The sequence below is a fragment of the Notolepis coatsorum genome, assembly GCF_963971535.1.
Source record: "Notolepis coatsorum genome assembly, chromosome: 5".
Taxonomy (NCBI): domain Eukaryota; kingdom Metazoa; phylum Chordata; class Actinopteri; order Aulopiformes; family Paralepididae; genus Notolepis; species Notolepis coatsorum.
In genome coordinates this window covers 57,965,573-57,992,943 of record NC_140169.1, presented here as the reverse complement: position 1 = coordinate 57,992,943, position 27,371 = coordinate 57,965,573, and the positions used below count along the sequence as shown (strand labels likewise).

The 27,371-nt window shown below is 40.1% G+C and overlaps 1 protein-coding gene across 1 annotated transcript in view; it reads right to left on the bottom strand.

Annotated features, from left to right (window-relative positions):
- The window catches only part of LOC311228210 (kinesin-like protein KIF13B), a gene marked incomplete at its 5' end in the record, with an annotated part of 131,748 nt that overhangs the window by 29,550 nt on the left and 74,827 nt on the right, over positions 1-27,371 (bottom strand). Inside the window, 5 exon segments of the mRNA XM_084314121.1 lie at positions 14,355-14,411; positions 19,597-19,674; positions 20,719-20,871; positions 22,869-22,961; positions 24,714-24,890. Coding sequence (XP_084170247.1) covers positions 14,355-14,411; positions 19,597-19,674; positions 20,719-20,871; positions 22,869-22,961; positions 24,714-24,890 — 558 coding nt within the window.

Genomic DNA, 27,371 nt, shown 5'->3' with positions numbered 1-27,371 from the left:
TATAACTACTGCTGTTAGCATCATGTTTAACTGGTGGTATAACTACTGCTGTTAGCATCATGTTTAACTGGTGGTATAACTACTGCTGTTAGCATCATGTTTAACTGGTGGTATAACTACTGCTGTTAGCATCATGTTTAACTGGTGGTATAACTACTGCTGTTAGCATCATGTTTAACTGGTGGTATAACTACTGCTGTTAGCATCATGTTTAACTGGTATAACTACTGCTGTTAGCATCATGTTTAACTGGTGGTATAACTACTGCTGTTAGCATCATGTTTAACTGGTGTAACTACTGCTGTTAGCATCATGTTTAACTGGTGGTGTAACTACTGCGGTTAGCATCATGTTTAACTGGTATAACTACTGCTGTTAGCATAATGTTTAACTGGTGGTATAACTACTGCTGTTAGCATCATGTTTAACTGGTATAACTACTGCTGTTAGCATCATGTTTAACTGGTGGTATAACTACTGCTGTTAGCATCATGTTTAACTGGTGGTATAACTACTGCTGTTAGCATCATGTTTAACTGGTGGTATAACTACTGCTGTTAACATCATGTTTAACTGGTGGTATAACTACTGCTGTTAGCATCATGTTTAACTGGTGGTATAACTACTGCTGTTAGCATCATGTTTAACTGGTGGTATAACTACTGCTGTTAGCATCATGTTTAACTGGTGGTATAACTACTGCTGTTAGCATCATGTTTAACTGCTGGTATAACTACTGCTGTTAGCATCATGTTTAACTGGTATAACTACTGCTGTTAGCATCATGTTTAACTGCTGGTGTAACTACTGCTGTTAGCATCATGTTTAACTGGTGGTATAACTACTGCTGTTAGCATCATGTTTAACTGGTGGTATAACTACTGCTGTTAGCATCATGTTTAACTGGCATAACTACTGCTGTTAGCATCATGTTTAACTGCTGGTATAACTACTGCTGTTAGCATCATGTTTAACTGGCATAACTACTGCTGTTAGCATCATGTTTAACTGCTGGTATAACTACTGCTATTAGCATCATGTTTAACTGGTGGTGTAACTACTGCTGTTAGCATCATGTTTAACTGGTGGTATAACTACTGCTGTTCGCATCATGTTTAACTGCTGGTGTAACTACTGCTGTTAGCATCATGTTTAACTGGTGGTATAACAACTGCTGTTAACATCATGTTTAACTGGTGGTATAACTACTGCTGTTAGCATCATGTTTAACTGGTGGTATAACTACTGCTGTTAGCATCATGTTTAACTGGTGGTATAACTACTGCTGTTAGCATCATGTTTAACTGGTGGTATAACTACTGCTGTTAGCATCATGTTTAACTGCTGGTATAACTACTGCTGTTGGCATCATGTTTAACTGGTATAACTACTGCTGTTAGCATCATGTTTAACTGGTGGTATAACTACTGCTGTTAGCATCATGTTTAACTGGTGGTATAACTACTGCTGTTAGCATCATGTTTAACTGGCATAACTACTGCTGTTAGCATCATGTTTAACTGCTGGTATAACTACTGCTGTTAGCATCATGTTTAACTGGCATAACTACTGCTGTTAGCATCATGTTTAACTGCTGGTATAACTACTGCTATTAGCATCATGTTTAACTGGTGGTGTAACTACTGCTGTTAGCATCATGTTTAACTGGTGGTATAACTACTGCTGTTAGCATCATGTTTAACTGCTGGTGTAACTACTGCTGTTAGCATCATGTTTAACTGGTGGTATAACTACTGCTGTTAGCATCATGTTTAACTGGTATAACTACTGCTGTTAGCATCATGTTTAACTGGTATAACTACTGCTGTTAGCATCATGTTTAACTGGTATAACTACTGCTGTTAGCATCATGTTTAACTGGTGGTATAACTACTGCTGTTAACATCATGTTTAACTGGTATAACTACTGCTGTTAGCATCATGTTTAACTGGTATAACTACTGCTGTTAGCATCATGTTTAACTGCTGGTATAACTACTGCTGTTAGCATCATGTTTAACTGGTATAACTACTGCTGTTAGCATCATGTTTAACTGGTATAACTACTGCTGTTAGCATCATGTTTAACTGCTGGTATAACTACTGCTGTTAGCATCATGTTTAACTGGTGGTATAACTACTGCTGTTAGCATCATGTTTAACTGCTGGTGTAACTACTGCTGTTAGCATCATGTTTAACTGGTGGTATAACTACTGCTGTTAGCATCATGTTTAACTGGTGGTATAACTACTGCTGTTAGCATCATGTTTAACTGGCATAACTACTGCTGTTAGCATCATGTTTAACTGCTGGTATAACTACTGCTGTTAGCATCATGTTTAACTGGCATAACTACTGCTGTTAGCATCATGTTTAACTGCTGGTATAACTACTGCTGTTAGCATCATGTTTAACTGGTGGTATAACTACTGCTGTTAGCATCATGTTTAACTGGTGGTATAACTACTGCTGTTAGCATCATGTTTAACTGGTATAACTACTGCTGTTAGCATCATGTTTAACTGGTGGTATAACTACTGCTGTTAGCATCATGTTTAACTGGTATAACTACTGCTGTTAGCATCATGTTTAACTGGTGGTATAACTACTGCTGTTAGCATCATGTTTAACTGGTGGTATAACTACTGCTATTAGCATCATGTTTAACTGCTGGTATAACTACTGCTGTTAGCATCATGTTTAACTGGTATAACTACTGCTGTTAGCATCATGTTTAACTGGTGGTATAACTACTGCTGTTAGCATCATGTTTAACTGGTGGTATAACTACTGCTGTTAGCATCATGTTTAACTGGTGGTATAACTACTGCTGTTAGCATCATGTTTAACTGGTATAACTACTGCTGTTAGCATCATGTTTAACTGGTGGTATAACTACTGCTGTTAGCATCATGTTTAACTGGTATAACTACTGCTGTTAGCATCATGTTTAACTGCTGGTATAACTACTGATGTTAGCATCATGTTTAACTGGTGGTATAACTACTGCTGTTAGCATCATGTTTAACTGGTGGTATAACTACTGCTGTTAGCATCATGTTTAACTGGTGGTATAACTACTGCTGTTAGCATCATGTTTAACTGGTGGTATAACTACTGCTGTTAGCATCATGTTTAACTGGTGGTATAACTACTGCTGTTAGCATCATGTTTAACTGGTGGTATAACTACTGCTGTTAGCATCATGTTTAACTGGTATAACTACTGCTGTTAGCATCATGTTTAACTGGTGGTATAACTACTGCTGTTAGCATCATGTTTAACTGGTGTAACTACTGCTGTTAGCATCATGTTTAACTGGTGGTGTAACTACTGCTGTTAGCATCATGTTTAACTGGTATAACTACTGCTGTTAGCATAATGTTTAACTGGTGGTATAACTACTGCTATTAGCATCATGTTTAACTGGTATAACTACTGCTGTTAGCATCATGTTTAACTGGTGGTATAACTACTACTGTTAGCATCATGTTTAACTGGTGGTATAACTACTGCTGTTAGCATCATGTTTAACTGGTATAACTACTGCTATTAGCATCATGTTTAACTGGTATAACTACTGCTGTTAGCATCATGTTTAACTGTTGGTATAACTACTGCTGTTAGCATCATGTTTAACTGGTGGTATAACTACTGCTGTTAGCATCATGTTTAACTGGTGGTATAACTACTGCTATTAGCATCATGTTTAACTGGTATAACTACTGCTGTTAGCATCATGTTTAACTGGTGGTATAACTACTGCTGTTAGCATCATGTTTAACTGGTGGTATAACTACTGCTGTTAGCATCATGTTTAACTGGTATAACTACTGCTATTAGCATCATGTTTAACTGGTATAACTACTGCTGTTAGCATCATGTTTAACTGGTGGTATAACTACTGCTGTTAGCATCATGTTTAACTGGTGGTATAACTACTGCTGTTAGCATCATGTTTAACTGGTGGTATAACTACTGCTATTAGCATCATGTTTAACTGGTATAACTACTGCTGTTAGCATCATGTTTAACTGGTGGTATAACTACTGCTGTTAGCATCATGTTTAACTGGTGGTATAACTACTGCTGTTAGCATCATGTTTAACTGGTGGTATAACTACTGCTGTTAGCATCATGTTTAACTGGTGGTATAACTACTGCTGTTAGCATCATGTTTAACTGCTGGTATAACTACTGCTGTTAGCATCATGTTTAACTGGTGGTATAACTACTGCTGTTAGCATCCTGTTTAACTGGTGGTATAACTACTGCTGTTAGCATCATGTTTAACTGGTGGTATAACTACTGCTGTTAGCATCATGTTTAACTGCTGGTGTAACTACTGCTGTTAGCATCATGTTTAACTGGTGGTATAACTACTGCTGTTAGCATCATGTTTAACTGGTGGTATAACTACTGCTGTTAGCATCATGTTTAACTGGCATAACTACTGCTGTTAGCATCATGTTTAACTGCTGGTATAACTACTGCTGTTAGCATCATGTTTAACTGGCATAACTACTGCTGTTAGCATCATGTTTAACTGCTGGTATAACTACTGCTGTTAGCATCATGTTTAACTGGTGGTGTAACTACTGCTGTTAGCATCATGTTTAACTGGTGGTATAACTACTGCTGTTAGCATCATGTTTAACTGGTGGTATAACTACTGCTGTTAGCATCATGTTTAACTGGTGGTATAACTACTGCTGTTAGCATCATGTTTAACTGGTGGTATAACTACTGCTGTTAGCATCATGTTTAACTGGTGGTATAACTACTGCTGTTAGCATCATGTTTAACTGGTGGTATAACTACTGCTGTTAGCATCATGTTTAACTGGTGGTATAACTACTGCTGTTAGCATCATGTTTAACTGCTGGTATAACTACTGCTGTTAGCATCATGTTTAACTGCTGGTGTAACTACTGCTGTTAGCATCATGTTTAACTGGTATAACTACTGCTGTTAGCATCATGTTTAACTGCTGGTATAACTACTGCTGTTAGCATCATGTTTAACTGGTGGTATAACTACTGCTGTTAGCATCATGTTTAACTGGTATAACTACTGCTGTTAGCATCATGTTTAACTGGTATAACTACTGCTGTTAGCATCATGTTTAACTGCTGGTATAACTACTGCTGTTAGCATCATGTTTAACTGGTATAACTACTGCTGTTAGCATCATGTTTAACTGCTGGTATAACTACTGCTGTTAGCATCATGTTTAACTGCTGGTGTAACTACTGCTGTTAGCATCATGTTTAACTGGTATAACTACTGCTGTTAGCATCATGTTTAACTGCTGGTATAACTACTGCTGTTAGCATCATGTTTAACTGGTGGTATAACTACTGCTGTTAGCATCATGTTTAACTGGTATAACTACTGCTGTTAGCATCATGTTTAACTGGTATAACTACTGCTGTTAGCATCATGTTTAACTGCTGGTATAACTACTGCTGTTAGCATCATGTTTAACTGGTATAACTACTGCTGTTAGCATCATGTTTAACTGCTGGTATAACTACTGCTGTTAGCATCATGTTTAACTGGTATAACTACTGCTGTTAGCATCATGTTTAACTGGTATAACTACTGCTGTTAGCATCATGTTTAACTGGTGGTATAACTACTGCTGTTAGCATCATGTTTAACTGCTGTTAGCATCATGTTTAACTGGTGGTGTAACTACTGCTGTTAGCATCATGTTTAACTGGTATAACTACTGCTGTTAGCATCATGTTTAACTGGTGGTATAACTACTGCTGTTAGCATCATGTTTAACTGGTATAACTACTGCTGTTAGCATCATGTTTAACTGCTGGTATAACTACTGCTGTTAGCATCATGTTTAACTGGCATAACTACTGCTGTTAGCATCATGTTTAACTGGTGGTATAACTACTGCTGTTAACATCATGTTTAACTGGTGGTATAACTACTGCTGTTAGCATCATGTTTAACTGGTGGTATAACTACTGCTGTTAGCATCATGTTTAACTGGTGGTATAACTACTGCTGTTAGCATCATGTTTAACTGGTGGTATAACTACTGCTGTTAGCATCATGTTTAACTGCTGGTATAACTACTGCTGTTAGCATCATGTTTAACTGGTATAACTACTGCTGTTAGCATCATGTTTAACTGCTGGTATAACTACTGCTGTTAGCATCATGTTTAACTGGTGGTATAACTACTGCTGTTAGCATCATGTTTAACTGGTGGTGTAACTACTGCTGTTAACATCATGTTTAACTGGTATAACTACTGCTGTTAGCATCATGTTTAACTGGTGGTATAACTACTGCTGTTAGCATCATGTTTAACTGGTATAACTACTGCTGTTAGCATCATGTTTAACTGGTGGTATAACTACTGCTGTTAACATCATGTTTAACTGGTGGTATAACTACTGCTGTTAGCATCATGTTTAACTGGTGGTATAACTACTGCTGTTAGCATCATGTTTAACTGGCATAACTACTGCTGTTAGCATCATGTTTAACTGGTGGTATAACTACTGCTGTTAACATCATGTTTAACTGGTGGTATAACTACTGCTGTTAGCATCATGTTTAACTGGTGGTATAACTACTGCTGTTAGCATCATGTTTAACTGGTGGTATAACTACTGCTGTTAGCATCATGTTTAACTGGTGGTATAACTACTGCTGTTAGCATCATGTTTAACTGCTGGTATAACTACTGCTGTTAGCATCATGTTTAACTGGTATAACTACTGCTGTTAGCATCATGTTTAACTGCTGGTATAACTACTGCTGTTAGCATCATGTTTAACTGGTGGTATAACTACTGCTGTTAGCATCATGTTTAACTGGTGGTGTAACTACTGCTGTTAACATCATGTTTAACTGGTATAACTACTGCTGTTAGCATCATGTTTAACTGGTGGTATAACTACTGCTGTTAGCATCATGTTTAACTGGTATAACTACTGCTGTTAGCATCATGTTTAACTGGTATAACTACTGCTGTTAGCATCATGTTTAACTGGTGGTATAACTACTGCTGTTAGCATCATGTTTAACTGCTGGTATAACTACTGCTGTTAGCATCATGTTTAACTGGTGGTGTAACTACTGCTGTTAGCATCATGTTTAACTGGTATAACTACTGCTGTTAGCATCATGTTTAACTGGTGGTATAACTACTGCTGTTAGCATCATGTTTAACTGGTATAACTACTGCTGTTAGCATCATGTTTAACTGCTGGTATAACTACTGCTGTTAGCATCATGTTTAACTGGCATAACTACTGCTGTTAGCATCATGTTTAACTGGTGGTATAACTACTGCTGTTAACATCATGTTTAACTGGTGGTATAACTACTGCTGTTAGCATCATGTTTAACTGGTGGTATAACTACTGCTGTTAGCATCATGTTTAACTGGTGGTATAACTACTGCTGTTAGCATCATGTTTAACTGGTGGTATAACTACTGCTGTTAGCATCATGTTTAACTGCTGGTATAACTACTGCTGTTAGCATCATGTTTAACTGGTATAACTACTGCTGTTAGCATCATGTTTAACTGCTGGTATAACTACTGCTGTTAGCATCATGTTTAACTGGTGGTATAACTACTGCTGTTAGCATCATGTTTAACTGGTGGTGTAACTACTGCTGTTAACATCATGTTTAACTGGTATAACTACTGCTGTTAGCATCATGTTTAACTGGTGGTATAACTACTGCTGTTAGCATCATGTTTAACTGGTATAACTACTGCTGTTAGCATCATGTTTAACTGGTGGTATAACTACTGCTGTTAACATCATGTTTAACTGGTGGTATAACTACTGCTGTTAGCATCATGTTTAACTGGTGGTATAACTACTGCTGTTAGCATCATGTTTAACTGGCATAACTACTGCTGTTAGCATCATGTTTAACTGGTGGTATAACTACTGCTGTTAACATCATGTTTAACTGGTGGTATAACTACTGCTGTTAGCATCATGTTTAACTGGTGGTATAACTACTGCTGTTAGCATCATGTTTAACTGGTGGTATAACTACTGCTGTTAGCATCATGTTTAACTGGTGGTATAACTACTGCTGTTAGCATCATGTTTAACTGCTGGTATAACTACTGCTGTTAGCATCATGTTTAACTGGTATAACTACTGCTGTTAGCATCATGTTTAACTGCTGGTATAACTACTGCTGTTAGCATCATGTTTAACTGGTGGTATAACTACTGCTGTTAGCATCATGTTTAACTGGTGGTGTAACTACTGCTGTTAACATCATGTTTAACTGGTATAACTACTGCTGTTAGCATCATGTTTAACTGGTGGTATAACTACTGCTGTTAGCATCATGTTTAACTGGTATAACTACTGCTGTTAGCATCATGTTTAACTGGTATAACTACTGCTGTTAGCATCATGTTTAACTGGTGGTATAACTACTGCTGTTAGCATCATGTTTAACTGCTGGTATAACTACTGCTGTTAGCATCATGTTTAACTGGTGGTGTAACTACTGCTGTTAGCATCATGTTTAACTGGTATAACTACTGCTGTTAGCATCATGTTTAACTGGTGGTATAACTACTGCTGTTAGCATCATGTTTAACTGGTATAACTACTGCTGTTAGCATCATGTTTAACTGCTGGTATAACTACTGCTGTTAGCATCATGTTTAACTGGCATAACTACTGCTGTTAGCATCATGTTTAACTGGTGGTATAACTACTGCTGTTAGCATCATGTTTAACTGGTGGTATAACTACTGCTGTTAGCATCATGTTTAACTGGTGGTATAACTACTGCTGTTAGCATCATGTTTAACTGGTGGTATAACTACTGCTGTTAGCATCATGTTTAACTGCTGGTATAACTACTGCTGTTAGCATCATGTTTAACTGGTATAACTACTGCTGTTAGCATCATGTTTAACTGCTGGTATAACTACTGCTGTTAGCATCATGTTTAACTGGTGGTATAACTACTGCTGTTAGCATCATGTTTAACTGGTGGTGTAACTACTGCTGTTAACATCATGTTTAACTGGTATAACTACTGCTGTTAGCATCATGTTTAACTGGTGGTATAACTACTGCTGTTAACATCATGTTTAACTGGTGGTATAACTACTGCTGTTAGCATCATGTTTAACTGGTGGTATAACTACTGCTGTTAACATCATGTTTAACTGCTGGTATAACAACTGCTGTTAGCATCATGTTTAACTGGTGGTGTAACTACTGCTGTTAGCATCATGTTTAACTGGTATAACTACTGCTGTTAGCATCATGTTTAACTGGTGGTGTAACTACTGCTGTTAGCATCATGTTGAACTGGTATAACTACTGCTGTTAGCATCATGTTTAACTGGTGGTATAACTACTGCTGTTAGCATCATGTTTAACTGCTGGTATAACTACTGCTGTTAGCATCATGTTTAACTGCTGGTATAACTACTGCTGTTAGCATCATGTTTAACTGCTGGTATAAATACTGCTGTTAGCATCATGTTTAACTGGTATAACTACTGCTGTTAGCATCATGTTTAACTGGTGGTATAACTACTGCTGTTAGCATCATGTTTAACTGCTGGTATAACTACTGCTGTTAGCATCATGTTTAACTGCTGGTATAACTACTGCTGTTAGCATCATGTTTAACTGGTATAACTACTGCTGTTAGCATCATGTTTAACTGGTATAACTACTGCTGTTAGCATCATGTTTAACTGGTATAACTACTGCTGTTAGCATCATGTTTAACTGCTGGTATAACTACTGCTGTTAGCATCATGTTTAACTGGTATAACTACTGCTGTTAGCATCATGTTTAACTGGTATAACTACTGCTGTTAGCATCATGTTTAACTGGTGGTATAACTACTGCTGTTAGCATCATGTTTAACTGCTGGTATAACTACTGCTGTTAGCATCATGTTTAACTGGTGGTGTAACTACTGCTGTTAGCATCATGTTTAACTGGTATAACTACTGCTGTTAGCATCATGTTTAACTGGTGGTATAACTACTGCTGTTAGCATCATGTTTAACTGGTGGTATAACTACTGCTGTTAGCATCATGTTTAACTGGTGGTATAACTACTGCTGTTAGCATCATGTTTAACTGGCATAACTACTGCTGTTAGCATCATGTTTAACTGGTGGTATAACTACTGCTGTTAACATCATGTTTAACTGGTGGTATAACTACTGCTGTTAGCATCATGTTTAACTGGTGGTATAACTACTGCTGTTAGCATCATGTTTAACTGGTGGTATAACTACTGCTGTTAGCATCATGTTTAACTGGTGGTATAACTACTGCTGTTAGCATCATGTTTAACTGCTGGTATAACTACTGCTGTTAGCATCATGTTTAACTGGTATAACTACTGCTGTTAGCATCATGTTTAACTGGTATAACTACTGCTGTTAGCATCATGTTTAACTGGTGGTGTAACTACTGCTGTTAGCATCATGTTTAACTGGTATAACTACTGCTGTTAGCATCATGTTTAACTGGTGGTATAACTACTGCTGTTAGCATCATGTTTAACTGCTGGTATAACTACTGCTGTTAGCATCATGTTTAACTGCTGGTATAACTACTGCTGTTAGCATCATGTTTAACTGGTGGTATAACTACTGCTGTTAGCATCATGTTTAACTGGTATAACTACTGCTGTTAGCATCATGTTTAACTGCTGGTATAACTACTGCTGTTAGCATCATGTTTAACTGCTGGTATAACTACTGCTGTTAGCATCATGTTTAACTGGTGGTATAACTACTGCTGTTAGCATCATGTTTAACTGGTGGTATAACTACTGCTGTTAGCATCATGTTTAACTGGTGGTGTAACTACTGCTGTTAGCATCATGTTTAACTGGTGGTATAACTACTGCTGTTAGCATCATGTTTAACTGGTATAACTACTGCTGTTAGCATCATGTTTAACTGGTATAACTACTGCTGTTAGCATCATGTTTAACTGGTATAACTACTGCTGTTAGCATCATGTTTAACTGCTGGTATAACTACTGCTGTTAGCATCATGTTTAACTGGTGGTATAACAACTGCTGTTAGCATCATGTTTAACTGGTGGTATAACTACTGCTGTTAGCATCATGTTTAACTGGTGGTATAACTACTGCTGTTAGCATCATGTTTAACTGCTGGTATAACTACTGCTGTTAGCATCATGTTTAACTGGTATAACTACTGCTGTTAGCATCATGTTTAACTGGTATAACTACTGCTGTTAGCATCATGTTTAACTGGTGGTGTAACTACTGCTGTTAGCATCATGTTTAACTGGTATAACTACTGCTGTTAGCATCATGTTTAACTGCTGGTATAACTACTGCTGTTAGCATCATGTTTAACTGGTGGTATAACTACTGCTGTTAGCATCATGTTTAACTGGTGGTATAACTACTGCTGTTAGCATCATGTTTAACTGCTGGTATAACTACTGCTGTTAGCATCATGTTTAACTGGTATAACTACTGCTGTTAGCATCATGTTTAACTGGTGGTGTAACTACTGCTGTTAGCATCATGTTTAACTGGTGGTATAACTACTGCTGTTAGCATCATGTTTAACTGGTGGTATAACTACTGCTGTTAGCATCATGTTTAACTGGTATAACTACTGCTGTTAGCATCATGTTTAACTGGTGGTATAACTACTGCTGTTAGCATCATGTTTAACTGGTGGTATAACTACTGCTGTTAGCATCATGTTTAACTGGTATAACTACTGCTGTTAGCATCATGTTTAACTGGTATAACTACTGCTGTTAGCATCATGTTTAACTGGTATAACTACTGCTGTTAGCATCATGTTTAACTGCTGGTATAACTACTGCTGTTAGCATCATGTTTAACTGCTGGTATAACTACTGCTGTTAGCATCATGTTTAACTGGTGGTGTAACTACTGCTGTTAGCATCATGTTTAACTGGTGGTATAACTACTGCTGTTAGCATCATGTTTAACTGGTGGTATAACTACTGCTGTTAGCATCATGTTTAACTGCTGGTATAACTACTGCTGTTAGCATCATGTTTAACTGGTGGTATAACTACTGCTGTTAGCATCATGTTTAACTGGTGGTATAACTACTGCTGTTAGCATCATGTTTAACTGGTGGTATAACTACTGCTGTTAGCATCATGTTTAACTGGTGGTATAACTACTGCTGTTAGCATCATGTTTAACTGGTATAACTACTGCTGTTAGCATCATGTTTAACTGGTGGTATAACTACTGCTGTTAGCATCATGTTTAACTGGTATAACTACTGCTGTTAGCATCATGTTTAACTGGTATAACTACTGCTGTTAGCATCATGTTTAACTGGTGGTATAACTACTGCTGTTAGCATCATGTTTAACTGGTGGTATAACTACTGCTGTTAGCATCATGTTTAACTGGTATAACTACTGCTGTTAGCATCATGTTTAACTGGTGGTATAACTACTGCTGTTAGCATCATGTTTAACTGGTGGTATAACTACTGCTGTTAGCATCATGTTTAACTGGTATAACTACTGCTGTTAGCATCATGTTTAACTGGTATAACTACTGCTGTTAGCATCATGTTTAACTGGTGGTATAACTACTGCTGTTAGCATCATGTTTAACTGGTGGTATAACTACTGCTGTTAGCATCATGTTTAACTGGTGGTGTAACTACTGCTGTTAGCATCATGTTTAACTGGTATAAATACTGCTGTTAGCATCATGTTTAACTGGTATAACTACTGCTGTTAGCATCATGTTTAACTGGTATAACTACTGCTGTTAGCATCATGTTTAACTGGTATAACTACTGCTGTTAGCATCATGTTTAACTGGTGGTATAACTACTGCTGTTAGCATCATGTTTAACTGGTGGTATAACTACTGCTGTTAGCATCATGTTTAACTGGTATAACTACTGCTGTTAGCATCATGTTTAACTGGTATAACTACTGCTGTTAGCATCATGTTTAACTGGTATAACTACTGCTGTTAGCATCATGTTTAACTGGTATAACTACTGCTGTTAGCATCATGTTTAACTGGTGGTATAACTACTGCTGTTAGCATCATGTTTAACTGGTATAACTACTGCTGTTAGCATCATGTTTAACTGCTGGTGTAACTACTGCTATTAGCATCATGTTGGGGATAAAGTGTATTGCTCAAGGGCACTATGAATTGAAAATGGGGGACCCTGATGTAAACAAGACAACGTCTTTCTCTGGTCTGCATCCCCTTAACAATTGTGTGTATTGAGCCGTACTGTATTGTACCCATTCTGCAATCTGTTAAATAAAGTTTTCATTCATTCATTCATTGATTAATTCATTCACCACAACAATCTACGGGGAGAGCATTGACCATATTAATACGGTGGCCATTTTGCTCGTATATCAGGCTCATTTCCACCCTGTTCCCACGTGTGAATATGGTCAATTAGTCATTCACTTCCCATCCAGATTTCCCTGCCTGTCCAAGGATTCAAGCAACCAGTCTATCACAAGCCCACCTTTGGGTTACTGATGCCCTCAAATATCAAAGTACATGCGGTATGTGCTGCAGTTAGTGAAGTTACAGCAGTAATATTAGCCAATACATTTTAAATAGAGTAAAACGACTCAATACTGTTGATCAAGGGCATAGGTTAGTTTCCAACATTGGGGAGACACTTTAAGGGGGGGGGATTCTGGGGGTCCAGAACCAGGAATGTCAATGTTGTGCGTCAAACACTTCACTTCCTGCATTCTAGTGTACTTTTCTGCAGCAATTTGTGCCTTTTCTGCATCAATTTATGGTGGAAATGTCTTTATTTATGTAAAGGAAAAGACAACATTCAGGTAGGTACCTGCGGACACAAATATGATGGAATATAATGCAGTGAGGCTCTCAGGTATTCTGTATTGCTTTCAAATATATATTCTATAGTTACTGGTAAGAAGGATATGTTTTGACCCCCTTATGTTTGACCTCTTTAGGGGAGGGGGTTGTCTTTCATATTAGCTATATTTTTTGAGGGAGACAAATTTACCTCTTCTCAATATTGAGGGAGACCCCTGCAACCCCCCCTAAACCTACACCCATGCTGTTGACTAAGGTAAATACACAGGTATGGATGCTGGAAATGGGGTACTGTATATTAGGTTGAGTCAAAGTTAAGTCAATGTGCAAAATGGCCACCACGTGCATATGGTCAATGAGGAGAGAGAGAGACGACAACGAGAGTGTGACGAGAGTTACGATAAGTTACAGATATGGTACAGAGATAGAAATGAGAAATGTACGAGAAGTTAAGTGGTTTCCGTGCGAACCGTGAGTCTCACCTTGAAGTCATTGAGCTTGTGTGTAGAAGAGTAGAGATCCAGACTGCTGGCTGACAACTAGAGCGGGTTAGGGGGTGAGTACAGAGAGCGAGGGTTAGTGAGACAGGTTAGGGTTAGTGAGACAGCTCAGGTTAGGCGAGACAGGTTAGGGTTAGGTGAGACAGGTCAGGGTTAGGAGAGACGGGGAAGAGATCACTACAAGATTTCTCAAGATCAGGGTATTCCGAGGGAACAGCTGAGAAAAAAGTAGGATTTTTTTTTCTTAAACTTAATTTTTTATTTCATTTTTGATTTACAAACATACAGGTACAATATACAAAATACACAGACAAAATTTACAATACTATTAAACAGACAAAAACAATAAAGAAAAAGTTATAATATAAAAAGAAAACTGAAATAAAAGACAGGGTGTGACATGGGTTCATTCGTCATTTCTATCTTTACATTTTTTATTTACAATTCAATTTATTTTCTTGTTTCCTTTTCATCCTTCTGTGATGTCGTTCCTTTTCTTCCTATATTCCTCTCACTTTTCCCATTTTGACTAAAATTTCTCCTCTTGCAGCTCAGCATATGCGTGATTCTCTCCATTTCTGTACCCCTCTATTATCTCTGTCCATTGTTCTTCGTCGGTGCTTCTACCCTGTACCACAGCTTAGTCAGTGCTTTCTTGGCTGCTACTAATAGTATCTTAATCAAATATTTGTCTTCTCCCTGAATGTCTTTCTGTGACAAGTTCCCTAGGTATAGTACTAGACCTGTCTGGGGTATTTCATATCCTACTATTTCATTTATTATCTCTCCTATCTCTTCCCAATAGTTTCTTATTTTCTGATAAGTTTCTTTTGAACCCATGGTCGTCTATCCTGGTTTGAATTTGTTGTCGTGTGTTATCCATCTCAGTATCTTGGATTCTTTTTCTAGCTTGTATTTCTTTACTATTGTGTTCCATATGTTTATAGTGAATTTGGTAATTGAGTCCAGTAGGTTGTTCCTGTCTTCTGAACAGCTCCCTATCTCCTATTAGTGCCTGCACTTCGAATCCCTCTCTTTTGGTTTCTATATCTTTCCATTTGGCTTCATAATTCACATTGCACCAGCATGCTACTGTCCTAAGCTGTGCTGCATAGTAATAGCCTTCTAAACTGGGTACTGCCATTCCTCCTTTCTCCTTTGGTAGTTGTAGAGTCACATATCTGATCCTTGGTCTTTTCCCCCCCAAATGAATCTTGATATCTGTCTATCCCATTCCCTGAATTGTTTTTTGTGGTATTAATATAGGTAAAGACTGAAATAGGTATAATAACCTTGGTAATGTGTTCATCTTAATGATTTCGCATCGAGTCTCCTTCTATCCCTTCTCTCAGTCCCCATATTCGTATATTATTTCTCCTCGACCTCCCCTCCAAGTCTGTTAGCTTTTCTCTCAACATATTTTGTTGTTCGAGCGTCACCTTTAGAATTTCTTGTATTCCTGTATTCCATTCCTCCGTTTCAGCTGTCCTTTTTTCTAGCATCCTTATATCTTTCTCTGTTCCTGTAGTTTTCATCAATTGTCTCGAGTCTCTTATTTATTTCTTCTCTGAGCTCGTCCTGACCCTTCTTTAATTCTTCCCCGAGTCTGTCGATGTCGCTCCGAATGCTCTGCGTGTTAGCTTGGTTAGCTATTGCGCTAGCTTGTATGCTAGTCTGTATGCTAGCTTGTAGCTCCGCTACCCAGGTGGGCATCTCTGGTCTGTCGCCCTGCGTCATGCTAGCTTGAATTACCTCCTGCGCCACCTCCTTGTGTCGATAACTTTCCTCCGGTGTTTGTACTTCTTCTGGGGTCCCTTTTCTCTCACTTTTTCTCGTGTTCATCCTTCCTTTTCTCTTATATCCTTGAATTGTCACTTTTTATTTTGTTTTAGATAGTTTTACTTCCTTTTTTCGATATTCTTTGACCGGGGAACTCTTTTCTATGGTCGCTTACCCGAACATCTCAAACCGGGAACTCGCCAAAAGGTAGGATTTTCAACTGGATATTAAAAAAAACTCTATGAGATCTCAAATCCGCCCTCTTTTCTTGATCCTAAACAGTTGTGATTGGAGGATCAAGAAAAGAGGGTGGGCTTTGACAGTAGCCGTAGGAGTAAGGTCTATTCCATGGTAAAGTGCGGCTATGTCACATACATTTAGAATATAAATGTATAATAATAATAATAAATAAATTCTTCTGTTATAATTGTGCACACGGAGAACTGGTCGGCCAAACGCCTAGAAGGAAGCTTTGGTACTTCGTTGGCTCTCGGGAATGTTGTAGTGTGCGTCAAGCTTAAGCCAGGTTAACCAAGATGCGTGTTAATTGTTAAAAGTGACGGATGAAACCAGACAGGGGCTAATCTCCAGCTGCGCTGCTTTAGCCCACGTGATTCCTGTTCACACCGCTCACGTACAGCCCTGTGGTCACCATAGCAACACAGCCCAGTTCAGCCCAGTTCAGCCCAGTTTGGTCTGGTAAGCCAGTGTTAAAGGGGAACTATCTTATAAATGACCTTTTCCTGTGTTTAGGGTTATTTTCTAGCTATGTGGACTTATAGTAATAGAATCTATGTCTCTAATTCTCGATTTGGCGCATTCTTCCAATTCTCCCCTCACAATAATGTCCCTCCCTCAAGTGAGTCATCTGAAAATTTGCCTATATGGACGTCATATGGTGCATTTGCATAATAACACCCGCCCCCTCTAGCTGCCCGCCGAGCGAGAGAAGCAGAGAACTGTAAACGCTCTGCGTCTCCCTCTCCTCTCGAGGAAGTCCACCACCGCGCTGCGCCACAAACAGCTCATGCTCCCGAACCGAGAGAGAGAGAACTGTAAACACTCTGCGTGTCCTCCCAGCTCAAGTCACCACCGCGCTGCGCACAGACAGCTCATGCTCCCGAACCGAGAGAGAGAGAACTGTAAACACTCTGCGTGTCCTCCCAGCTCAAGTCCACCACCGCGCTGCGCCACAGACAGCTCATGCTCCCGAACCGAGAGAGAGAGAACTGTAAACACTCTGCGTGTCCTCCCGGCTCAAGTCCACCACCGCGCTGCGCCACAGACAGCTCATGCTCCCGAACCGAGAGAGAGAGAACTGTAAACACTCTGCGTGTCCTCCCGGCTCAAGTCCACCACCGCGCTGCGCCACAGACAGCTCATGCTCCCGAACCGAGAGAGAGAGAACTGTAAACACTCTGCGTGTCCTCCCGGCTCCCTCTCCCGGGAGGACACGCAGAGTGTTTACACTTTTTTTTTTCTCTCTCTCTCTCTCTCTCTCTCTCTCTCTCATAGCAGCTGAAGCAGCAGCAAACTAACACAACGTATAGACATAGGGTGTCTGTCTGTCTGTCTGTCTGTCTGTCTGTCTGTCTGTCTGTCTGTCTGTCTGTCTGTCTGTCTGTCTGTCTGTCTGTCTGTCTGTCTGTCTGTCTGTCTGTCTGTCTGTCTGTCTGTCTGTCTGTCTGCCTCTGCCTCTGCCTCTGCCTCTGCCTCTGCCTCTGCCTCTCTCTCTCTCTCTCTCTCTCTCTCTCTCTCTCTCTCTCTCTCTCTCTCTCTCTCTCTCTCTCTCTCTCTCTCTCTCTCTCTCTCTCTCTCTCTCTCTCTCTCTCTCTCTCTCTCTCTCTCTCTCTCTCTCTCTCTCTCTCTCTCTCTCTCTCTCTCTCCTCTCTCTCTCTCTCTCTCTCTCTCTCTCTCTCCTCTCTCTCTCTCTCTCTCTCTCTCTCTCTCTCTCTCTCTCTCTCTCATCAGCAGCAGCAAACTAACACAACGTATAGACATAGGGTGTCTGTCTGTCTGTCTACACCCCTCTCTCTCTCTCTCTCTCTCTCTCGACTGACTGTCACTCAAAGTGCTTATGGGCGGAGCCAGGCCATAACAGCCTGATTTCTTGTGGCTGAAAAATGATGGGTTTGAGAGTACTTGATTAGAAATATAAACCAATGCATTTTTTTTTTTTAAACGTACAGATGTCTTCAATAGACTGACAGGAATTGTTTAAAGTTGCCCAAATAGTGCTAGGAATAGTAAAATAGTTCCCCTTTAAAACACCATTAGTGTTAGTTTTAGTACAGGAGAGTCTTGTTAGCACTAGCCAAACGCTCGTATATCTGTCATCTATATGTACCTGTCGGGTGGGGGGAAAAATCGATACGTAGTAGTATCGCGATACTTTGCGTGGCGACACTGTATCGATACAGGGACACCAAGTATCGATATTTAATTATTCATATAAAAAAAATATAATAATTTGCATTGTTCATTTCAATACCTGTAATAGTACAGTAGTACACACACACACACATGTGCATTCAGTTAAGTTGGAATATGACTAATACAAACAGTTCAGTTTGTCAGGTACATGCAACAGAGATTACAGTGTTTACATCTGTCTGCTTGAGAAAATACCATGTTCTGCAATAAAAATGATTGAAGTGAGATGAACAGACTGAACTTTATTTTATTAGTTAAAACATGTTGACAAAGTTTTACTTTGCAGTTGAAAAAAGGTAATAAATAAAATTTTAGCAAAAAAAATATATATATATATATCCCCCCCCCCCCCGCAATACTCAGCGTATCGCGATATATTTAGTATCGTGACGCAAGTATCGCGATAGTATGGTATCGTGAGGTCTCTGGCGATTCCCACCCTAGTGTCATCTAAAAAGGTTTTTGGATGGCAGGGAAGAAACTAAGTTGGTTGGTGCGATTATAATTCTGTTTAAAAAGGAACACGCCGACGTCATGCGCTCACCGTCTTCTCCAGAGTCAGACCAGGAGATGGATACCAATTTCCTGTCTGTGCGTTCAGTAGAAAGCTATCCGGCTGCAAGGTAGCCTAGCTTAGCACAAATTAATGGAAGAGGATACGGACCACTAGCCAAGCTTAAAACTCCAGGTGCGGTGTTTTTTGGCCAACGTTAACGTTCTTCAATGGAAAATGAACCCGCCCATACCCATGCTGATTGGTCCTCGTGCAAGACTAGAAAGCGGGGATATTTTTTTTTTTTAAATCTTTTTCCCCCTCCTCTTATCTAAACACCTGCTATCAGTCAGAAAAAAGTTTTTACTTTTACTTTTTAGTACTTTTAAAAGTAGAAACTTTTTGACTTTTACTCAAGTGTGTTTTTAGCCAGATACTCTGACTTTTACTCGAGTACGATTAAGTATAATTTCTGGGTACTTTTTACACCCCTGGGTTCCGGTACATTCTCCGTCTTACCTTGTTGACGTTCGGGGAGCTGAGGCAGCGTCTGGAGGGCTTCCCTTTCCCCCCCAGCTGCTCCTTCACCGCCACCTCCTGGACACAGGGGGCGCACACAAACACAGGTGTTAACACGTCTTCTGAACACTACCTCCTGGACACGGAGACGCACACAGGTGTTAACGCGTCTTCTGAACACTACCTCCTAGACACGGAGACGCACACAAACACAGGTGTTAACACGTCTTCTGAACACTACCTCCTGGACACGGAGACGCACACAGGTGTTAACGCGTCTTCTGAACACTACCTCCTAGACACGGAGACGCACACAAACACAGGTGTTAACACAGTGTCTTCTGAACACTTTGTGTTAATCCACCAACTCACATCCACACACTTAACGTGAGCACACGACACAATACACAGAAGCTCACCAAGCGATGAGGACGGACGTGCATATGGTTATGGATGTTTGAGATGTGTGCCTGATTGCGTTTATGTATTTTTTTTTTTTTGCGGTCACATTTAGTCATTTATTGCAGCAAGACTACGTTAAAAAATAAAGTTGACTTTTATGAAAAGGAAAAAACTAAATAATCAAAAATATACAATAAAGATTTACATAAGTAGAGAAAAAAAGAAAAGAAAAAAAGAAGAACCCACTTGAGACACGCATTTCATACATTCTCTTGCGATCCGACTTCCAGACATGAGTCTCTTACATACAGAACCTTCTTGCACATCCAGCAAAGCCAGACTAAAGCTACAGTTTTTAAAACAAAGGTAAAGGCGTTTCTTTGGGAAGAAGTGTAGGTTTGAGATTTGAAATTTTTTCCATCTTCTCTTAAGTGTGGGGTACGAACTGTATTTTTATGTCTTGTTTTATTGTGTTTTTTTTATTGTGTTTTTTTTATTGGTATTGTGTTTTTATGTTTTCCATCGAGGACCACTTTGGAAATACGTGTTTTAAGTCATGCTTTTAAGTGCAATCCTCTGGAGTACAGGGTCATGAGACTACAATGTTGATACTGTGGTTTTCCTAATAAAAATAAAATAAAATAAATAAAAACACACACGCACGGCTGACTGACTTCCAGACATGAGTCTCTTCCGCACAGGAGCACATGGCTGACCCACCTGTCGGAGTCGGTCCAGCGTGAGGATGTTCTCCACGGCCAGGATGCTGCGCAGGTATTTCTCTATGGCCTCCTCGCTGTCTGCAGACTGGCTGTCCTCAGCGCTGGCTGCTAGTCTGGCCAGCATCTCCCTGTCCTCTGGGCCCTGGATGTCCTGGAAGTCAGATCATATCATATTAATTATATCAAATCAAATCACATTTAATTTGTAAAGCCCGAAATCACAAGGTAATGCCCCATGGGCCGTACAAGTTTTCTTTAAACAAGTCAAGAAGAAACATTACAATAAATCAAGAACAAAAAAAAATCCACCATAAAATCCAAATATGCAACACTCCCAGACATTCCCCAATGAAGATAAGGGAAAAACTCACTAAAAACCTAGCAATAGGGGGAAAAAAGCACCACAGGCGATGTGGAGGAGAGACACCTCAGATGGGCCGTTCAAAGGGGGATCCCCCAACTTGATGTCGGTGATAATAGTAGAGGACCCAAATAGATGAATAATTATTGCTATCTCAGCATACCTACTCTGAAATCAAAACCATGGAAATAATTGGTTTTGCGCAAGATAAGTGAAAGCTGCGACGGAAAGAGATCCCGAGGAGAGAGATATGTTTCGTGTGTTTTCAATGTGTGACAGTCTGCTCCACTTAGTTCTCCAAGTCCAGCACCAGTTTAACCTAGAAATGCTAATCTTACAAACTCTTGTGGGTGAATGATTAATTGAAACCAGATATGTAGGATTAGCTTGCCAATTCATCATTATCTTAATTAATTTCACATACCTACTCTGAAACCAAAGCCGTGGAAATAATTGGTTTTCGAGACCAGTGAGCCAAGGTGAGAGAGGTTTTGTTGTGCGTGTGTGTTGTGCGCGTGTGTGTGTTCTACTTCGTTCTCCGATATGTAATTTAAATCTATAATAAGCCAATAATAATAATAATAAACTTTATTTGTATAGCACCTTTCATACAGAAACTGCAGCTCAAAGTGCTTCAATATCCATAAATTACGCCTCCTTACCCACCTTATAAACGTATAGCATTCCTTGTATTCATTGAGGCACCAGAGAATTAACATATGTGCATTTACAACATTTAGTTTACCTTTCTCATATTTTTATATTCAGAGTAAATTATATTGTTTACATTGTTTTATTTTCCTCATATTTTTATATTCAGATCAAATTGTATTGCCTATATTTATGTCTTTCTACCATCACCCTGCCCATACCTGTGCCTCCCCTCCCTCCTCCCCCATGACTGCTATGACGCCCACATTTCCCCCAAGGGGATCAATAAAGGAATATCTTTAACTTATCATATTGAGCTGGTATGCACAAATTGAATAGACAAACTAAATGACCAATGAACCGTCAGTTTGAGATGAATGGCCCAAAATGATTGAGATATAATGCATTTTTCTCCATTAGAGAGATCCGACATGCTTCTACAGAATGAGTCAAGCACATCAAGTCACCTTGTTTTAATAAAGTCAGGAACACATGGGCCTTGGTATGAGATTTTAGTATTGAGGAAATTCACTGATACTGGTTTAGCCTGATATCGGACAGATACCAGTATCGGTAGATCCCTAGCTGATATCTCTTACCCTGAAAAAATCTAACCCTACCTAACCTTACTGTCATGCACTTGTCCTAATAAACTAACCTACACTGTAGCACGCGACACCTTGATGAACATTGTTACTCAGCTGATAGAGTTGTGCCCTTCCTGATGACTTGTCGTACAGAACTTGTAAGTCGCTTTGGATAAAAGCGTAGCAGCTAAATGACTAAATGTAAATGTATATCAGGACATCCCTAGCTGATATCTACCTCTTACCCTGGTATCAGTAATCAGTACATCCCTAGCTGATATCTCTGTCTCACCCTGGTATCAGTAATCAGTACATCCATAGCTGATATCTCTTACCCTGATATCAGTGCATCTCTAGCTGATATCTCTCTCTCTGTCTCACCTTGGTATCGCTACATCCCTAGCTGGTATCTCTCTCTGTCTCACCCTGGTATCGCTACATCCCTAGCTGGTATCTCTCTCTGTCTCACCTTGGTATCGCTACATCCCTAGCTGGTATCTCTCTCTGTCTCACCCTGGTATCGCTACATCCCTAGCTGGTATCTCTCACCCCGGGGATGTTGGAGACGATCTCGAAGGTGACTCCGCAGCCTGGGATGGTGCTGCGTTGGGACATCCTCTTCAACAGGCTCTGGGCGAAACCCTGTTACACAAACACACACAGTTACACACAGTTACACACAGTTACACACAGTTACACACAAAGTTACACACACACACAGTTACGCACAGGCACACACAGTTACACACAAACACACAGTTACACACAGTCACACATCCTCTTCAACAGGCTCTGGGGGGCGAAACCCTGCCACACAAACATGCACAGCTAGTCAGCTAGTTTATCTGTGAGGGTACGAGTGAATATAATGTTATGGCCAAAGGTTATAATATAATATTATTATTAAATTATTGTTACCACTAGCAGTACCCATTTATTATGAGACACACACAGACTGTCTAGTACCGTAATTTTCGGACTATAAGCCGCGCCTTTCCCCTCATTTTTCGACCCTGCGGCTTATATAACGGTGCGGCTAATCTATGGATTTTTACAGCTAACGGGCACTAGGGGACCTCCTAATTTTTTTTTTTATCCACTTTTTCTCCCATTTTCTATATTTTTCTCCCATCCCAATTTCGTATCATCCAATTCAACCCTCCCCTGTCACGGACGCTGTTTCTTGCCTCCCACAAGCCGGCTGCAATGTGGACTAAGTCATACATAGCACGAGTCCCCTCCGGTACTCGAGGTAACAGCAGTCGCATGTTTTCACCTGTGCAGCTCGATCTCTCAGTGGCGAGGAGTAACGCATGGGAGGCTGACGCTGCCCCCGACACTTCCTGATTCTACTGCGCAGGCGCACCAACCGACCTGTAGGAGTCGCTGTCCACAACGCCCGATCCCCACCCATCAGTTTCCCACCCCCTAATAAGGCCAATGTGTATTAGTACGGACGACCAGCTAAACTGAAAGCAAATGTGGAGCGCTGGGCTCGAACAGGCGAACCCAGCGTCTCCAGCATTTCGTGGCGAGCACCTTGCCCACTACGCCACGTAGCCGCCCGGGACCTCCTAAATCTATGGATTTTACAGGTTACAGTCCACCACCTTTAACTCTCACCCGCTCTTCTCTCACAAGCACACAGCTGCTGCAGCAGTGCACGCCTTGCCCCCCCCTCCTCCCCCTCACAGACCCATACGGCAAGAGTCGAGTGCATGAGCAGCTCAGAGCTCCTCTTTCAACATAACTGAGGCATTAAACAAAATGGCCCAGTCAACTATTCACTTTAGTCTAATACACGAGGCGTTGTCTAATGTTATCTAGCTGGCTAGCTACTGATAGCTCCTGATATCAAACATCTGATATCATCAGTTTGGCATTCGTTTTCGCAGGTGCTGGCTAGCGTTGGCTAACTAGCTATCGTTCCGTGAGCTAACGTTAGTACCTGGCTAACGTTACCGTTTAAACAAAAATGTTAATAAATGGGAGCTTCCTCAAACAGCCATCTCTTTCCCGACAATCCCCTCTGTGCACGAACCCTTACATATGGTAATTAAACATTAAAACACCTGCGCCTTAAAGTCCAGTGCGTCTTATACATGTACACATCATTAAATTTAGCTGCTGCGGCTTATATTCAGGTGCGCCTTATAGTCAGAAAATTACGGTAGTCATATCTTATTGAATTGAGAGAGTGAGAGAGAGAGTTTTATTTTGGTTTAGAAAGTTTAGTGCTTAAGCTTGATACGTTTTGAGAGATAGAGATAGAAAGAGAGAAAGGAGTGAGTCAACCTGGCTTCCAGTCTATCCATGTTCCCCACCCACTCCGTCTACCAAACCAACCAGCCAACCAACCAGCCAGCCCTCGACACCCGTCTTCCCGCCACCCACCTGTTTCCCGGCGAGGTTGACGCAGATGCGCTTGCGGAGGACCAGCTGCATCTGGGCCGGGTGGCTCAGCAGCACGTCCGCGCGCACCGTCAGGTAAACCCTGTGGTCGGCCGGCGCCCCACGGCTCAGCTGGGCGCAGTCGTGCACCGTGGAGTCCCAGGATGCCTCCGCCTTCACCTGGAGAGGAGGACGGTTCCCGGTTCACACAGGTCAAAAGATATGGGGCAGTGGGGGGGAGTTTTGTTTTATACTTTATTGCATTTTTAATTCTTTTTTTCACACACGAGACAAAAATACAGGACAAGAAAAATACAGTTCAACCCCCTCCCTTCCCTAATTATAGTTTAAACTGACGTTCACACAAACATTCAACAAAGAAATACAGTCAAATGAAAAAAATCCTCTTCGGCCTCTCCCCCCTCATCGGTCTTCCTTTCCTATCCCTAATCTCTCATTTCTCTTTCCTTCAAACACCCCTCAAGAACCCCACAAATGTCGCCCATGTCCTCTCAAATTGTTCTGTTTTTCCCTTTTGTATGTAGGTTAGCTTCTCCATTGCCAAATTCTCGGACACTTCCTTTAACCGGGAGTGTTTATGTTTAATTATCTATACGTTACATTGATAAACAAATATGTATTGCCGTGTCGACCCGAGTCCCTCATGATAAGACACCTGTAAATCCTTGTCTTTATGATGTTATAAAGTCGTTATGATACCATCGGCTCATTATGCATAGTAGTGTTGGAGGGATGCATGCCGCGCTAACCTGGATGACAGTGGAACAGAGGATGGCATGTAGCCTGGTAACTTTTTTGTTTAATATCTGTAATACTGGGAAACCGGAGGGTTTGCACTCACAACTGTACCCAACTAATATGAGACATGGATATAGCACAAGGCAAGCATTAGATTCATGCTTTACTTTACCTCTACCAAAAACAAATGCTCTGAAAAAGACGGTAATGTATAGAGCAGTTGCTTATTGGAATAAAATACCCAGAAATACAACTGTGATAAGGAACAAATTTATGTTTAAAAAAAAGTTTAAAATTGCGCTCATGAATAATGAGTTACATTTTAGCCATTGACTTTTTGAAATTAGTATGGAAATATAAAGGTGATCGGTGACTTGAGAAAAGTTATGCTATAATATGAGTTCAAATCATATATATGATTTTGATCTGTTTTGTTCTTATGGACTGAATATGTAATTTGTATTTTATGGTTGAGAATTGTGATATCGAACTTATGAATATTGAGTGAGCTTTTATTCACTGTTTTGTTCGTTGTGATGTTTTCTTGTGAGTACTTCAATGTTTGTGGTTTTATATTTTTATTTCACTTTTTGTGTGTTTGTATTTTTAATATTTTTAATGTTTGGACCCCAGGAAGAGTAGTCTCACTTTGGTGTAGACGAATGGGGATCCACAATAAAACAACAATATACTCCGTTATAACATCGGTAGACATTTATAAATCAAACGGAATCAAAAATGTACTATTTTGTATTTTTGGTTTTTAACCATTGTTCTTTTCCATCTCACCTCTTATTTCTCTTTTTAGGCTCATCTTAAAGGGATAGTTCAGATTTTTGGAATCCTAGCTACTTACCAACAGCTCTTACTACTGTACTTTCCACTGATGATGTTGATGACATCATGATGACAGTCCTTTCTCAGCAGAACCCATGCTGTTCCTCATGCTTAGCTCCTGCTAGTTAGCCACAAACCAATGCAAAGTCAATGGGGTCGGGCTCCCGTGTCTCTGTACAAGCTGACTTGAAGACAATGCTAAGTCGATTTCAGTTGTCTTTCAGTCGGCTTGTCCAGGAGACAGGAGCTCGACCCCATTGACTTTGCATTGGTTTGTGTGGCTAACTAGCCGGAGCCGGTATGAGGAACAGCATGGGTTGTCTGTAGGGATGTCCGATATTATCGGCCGATATTGCCATTAAAATGTGATATCGGAAAATATCGGTATCGGTTTAAAAAATAAATAAATTATTTTTTATTTTTTTTCATTTCTATAACCTTTATTTACCCAGGCAAGCAAGTAAGAACAAATTCTGATTTTATTTATTGTCAAAAGTATGCATAATGTTGTGTTAATTCCACAACAAGATATGTAAGGGATAATGTATAGCTACGAGGTCATTGTCGCAAAATAGTTGACCGACAGAGTTTAAAATACCGAGCCGCCTCGGCGAGGTGTTTTAAACGTCAGTGAAGGTCAATTATTTTGCGACAATGATCGAGTATAGCTATAAATTATCCCGCTTATTACATGGCTTACTTACTAACTTACTAACAATATACCTAATTCATTTTACATCGACTCGCAACAGTAACACTGGTTCTGGCTCCGCTGAGTGCTCGTCGCTCCGCCCCCCAGCAGCTTCCCCGGCAGCCGGCAGTTTGCACTTGATTGCGAACAGCTGCGCACAGCGGTCATTATTGTGGGCTTGATTGCGAACAGCTGCGCACAGCGGTCATTATTGTCCCACAGCGGTCATTATTGTCTGATAACTGACCTCTGACGCGCGCTATTGACCAATCACAAGCAAGCATTTCGGCGAATGTGAAAACGCCATGTAATAAGTAATGTTAATTACCTGAAATTATTCCGTTTTGGGGGGGGGGAAACCCTGCATATATCGG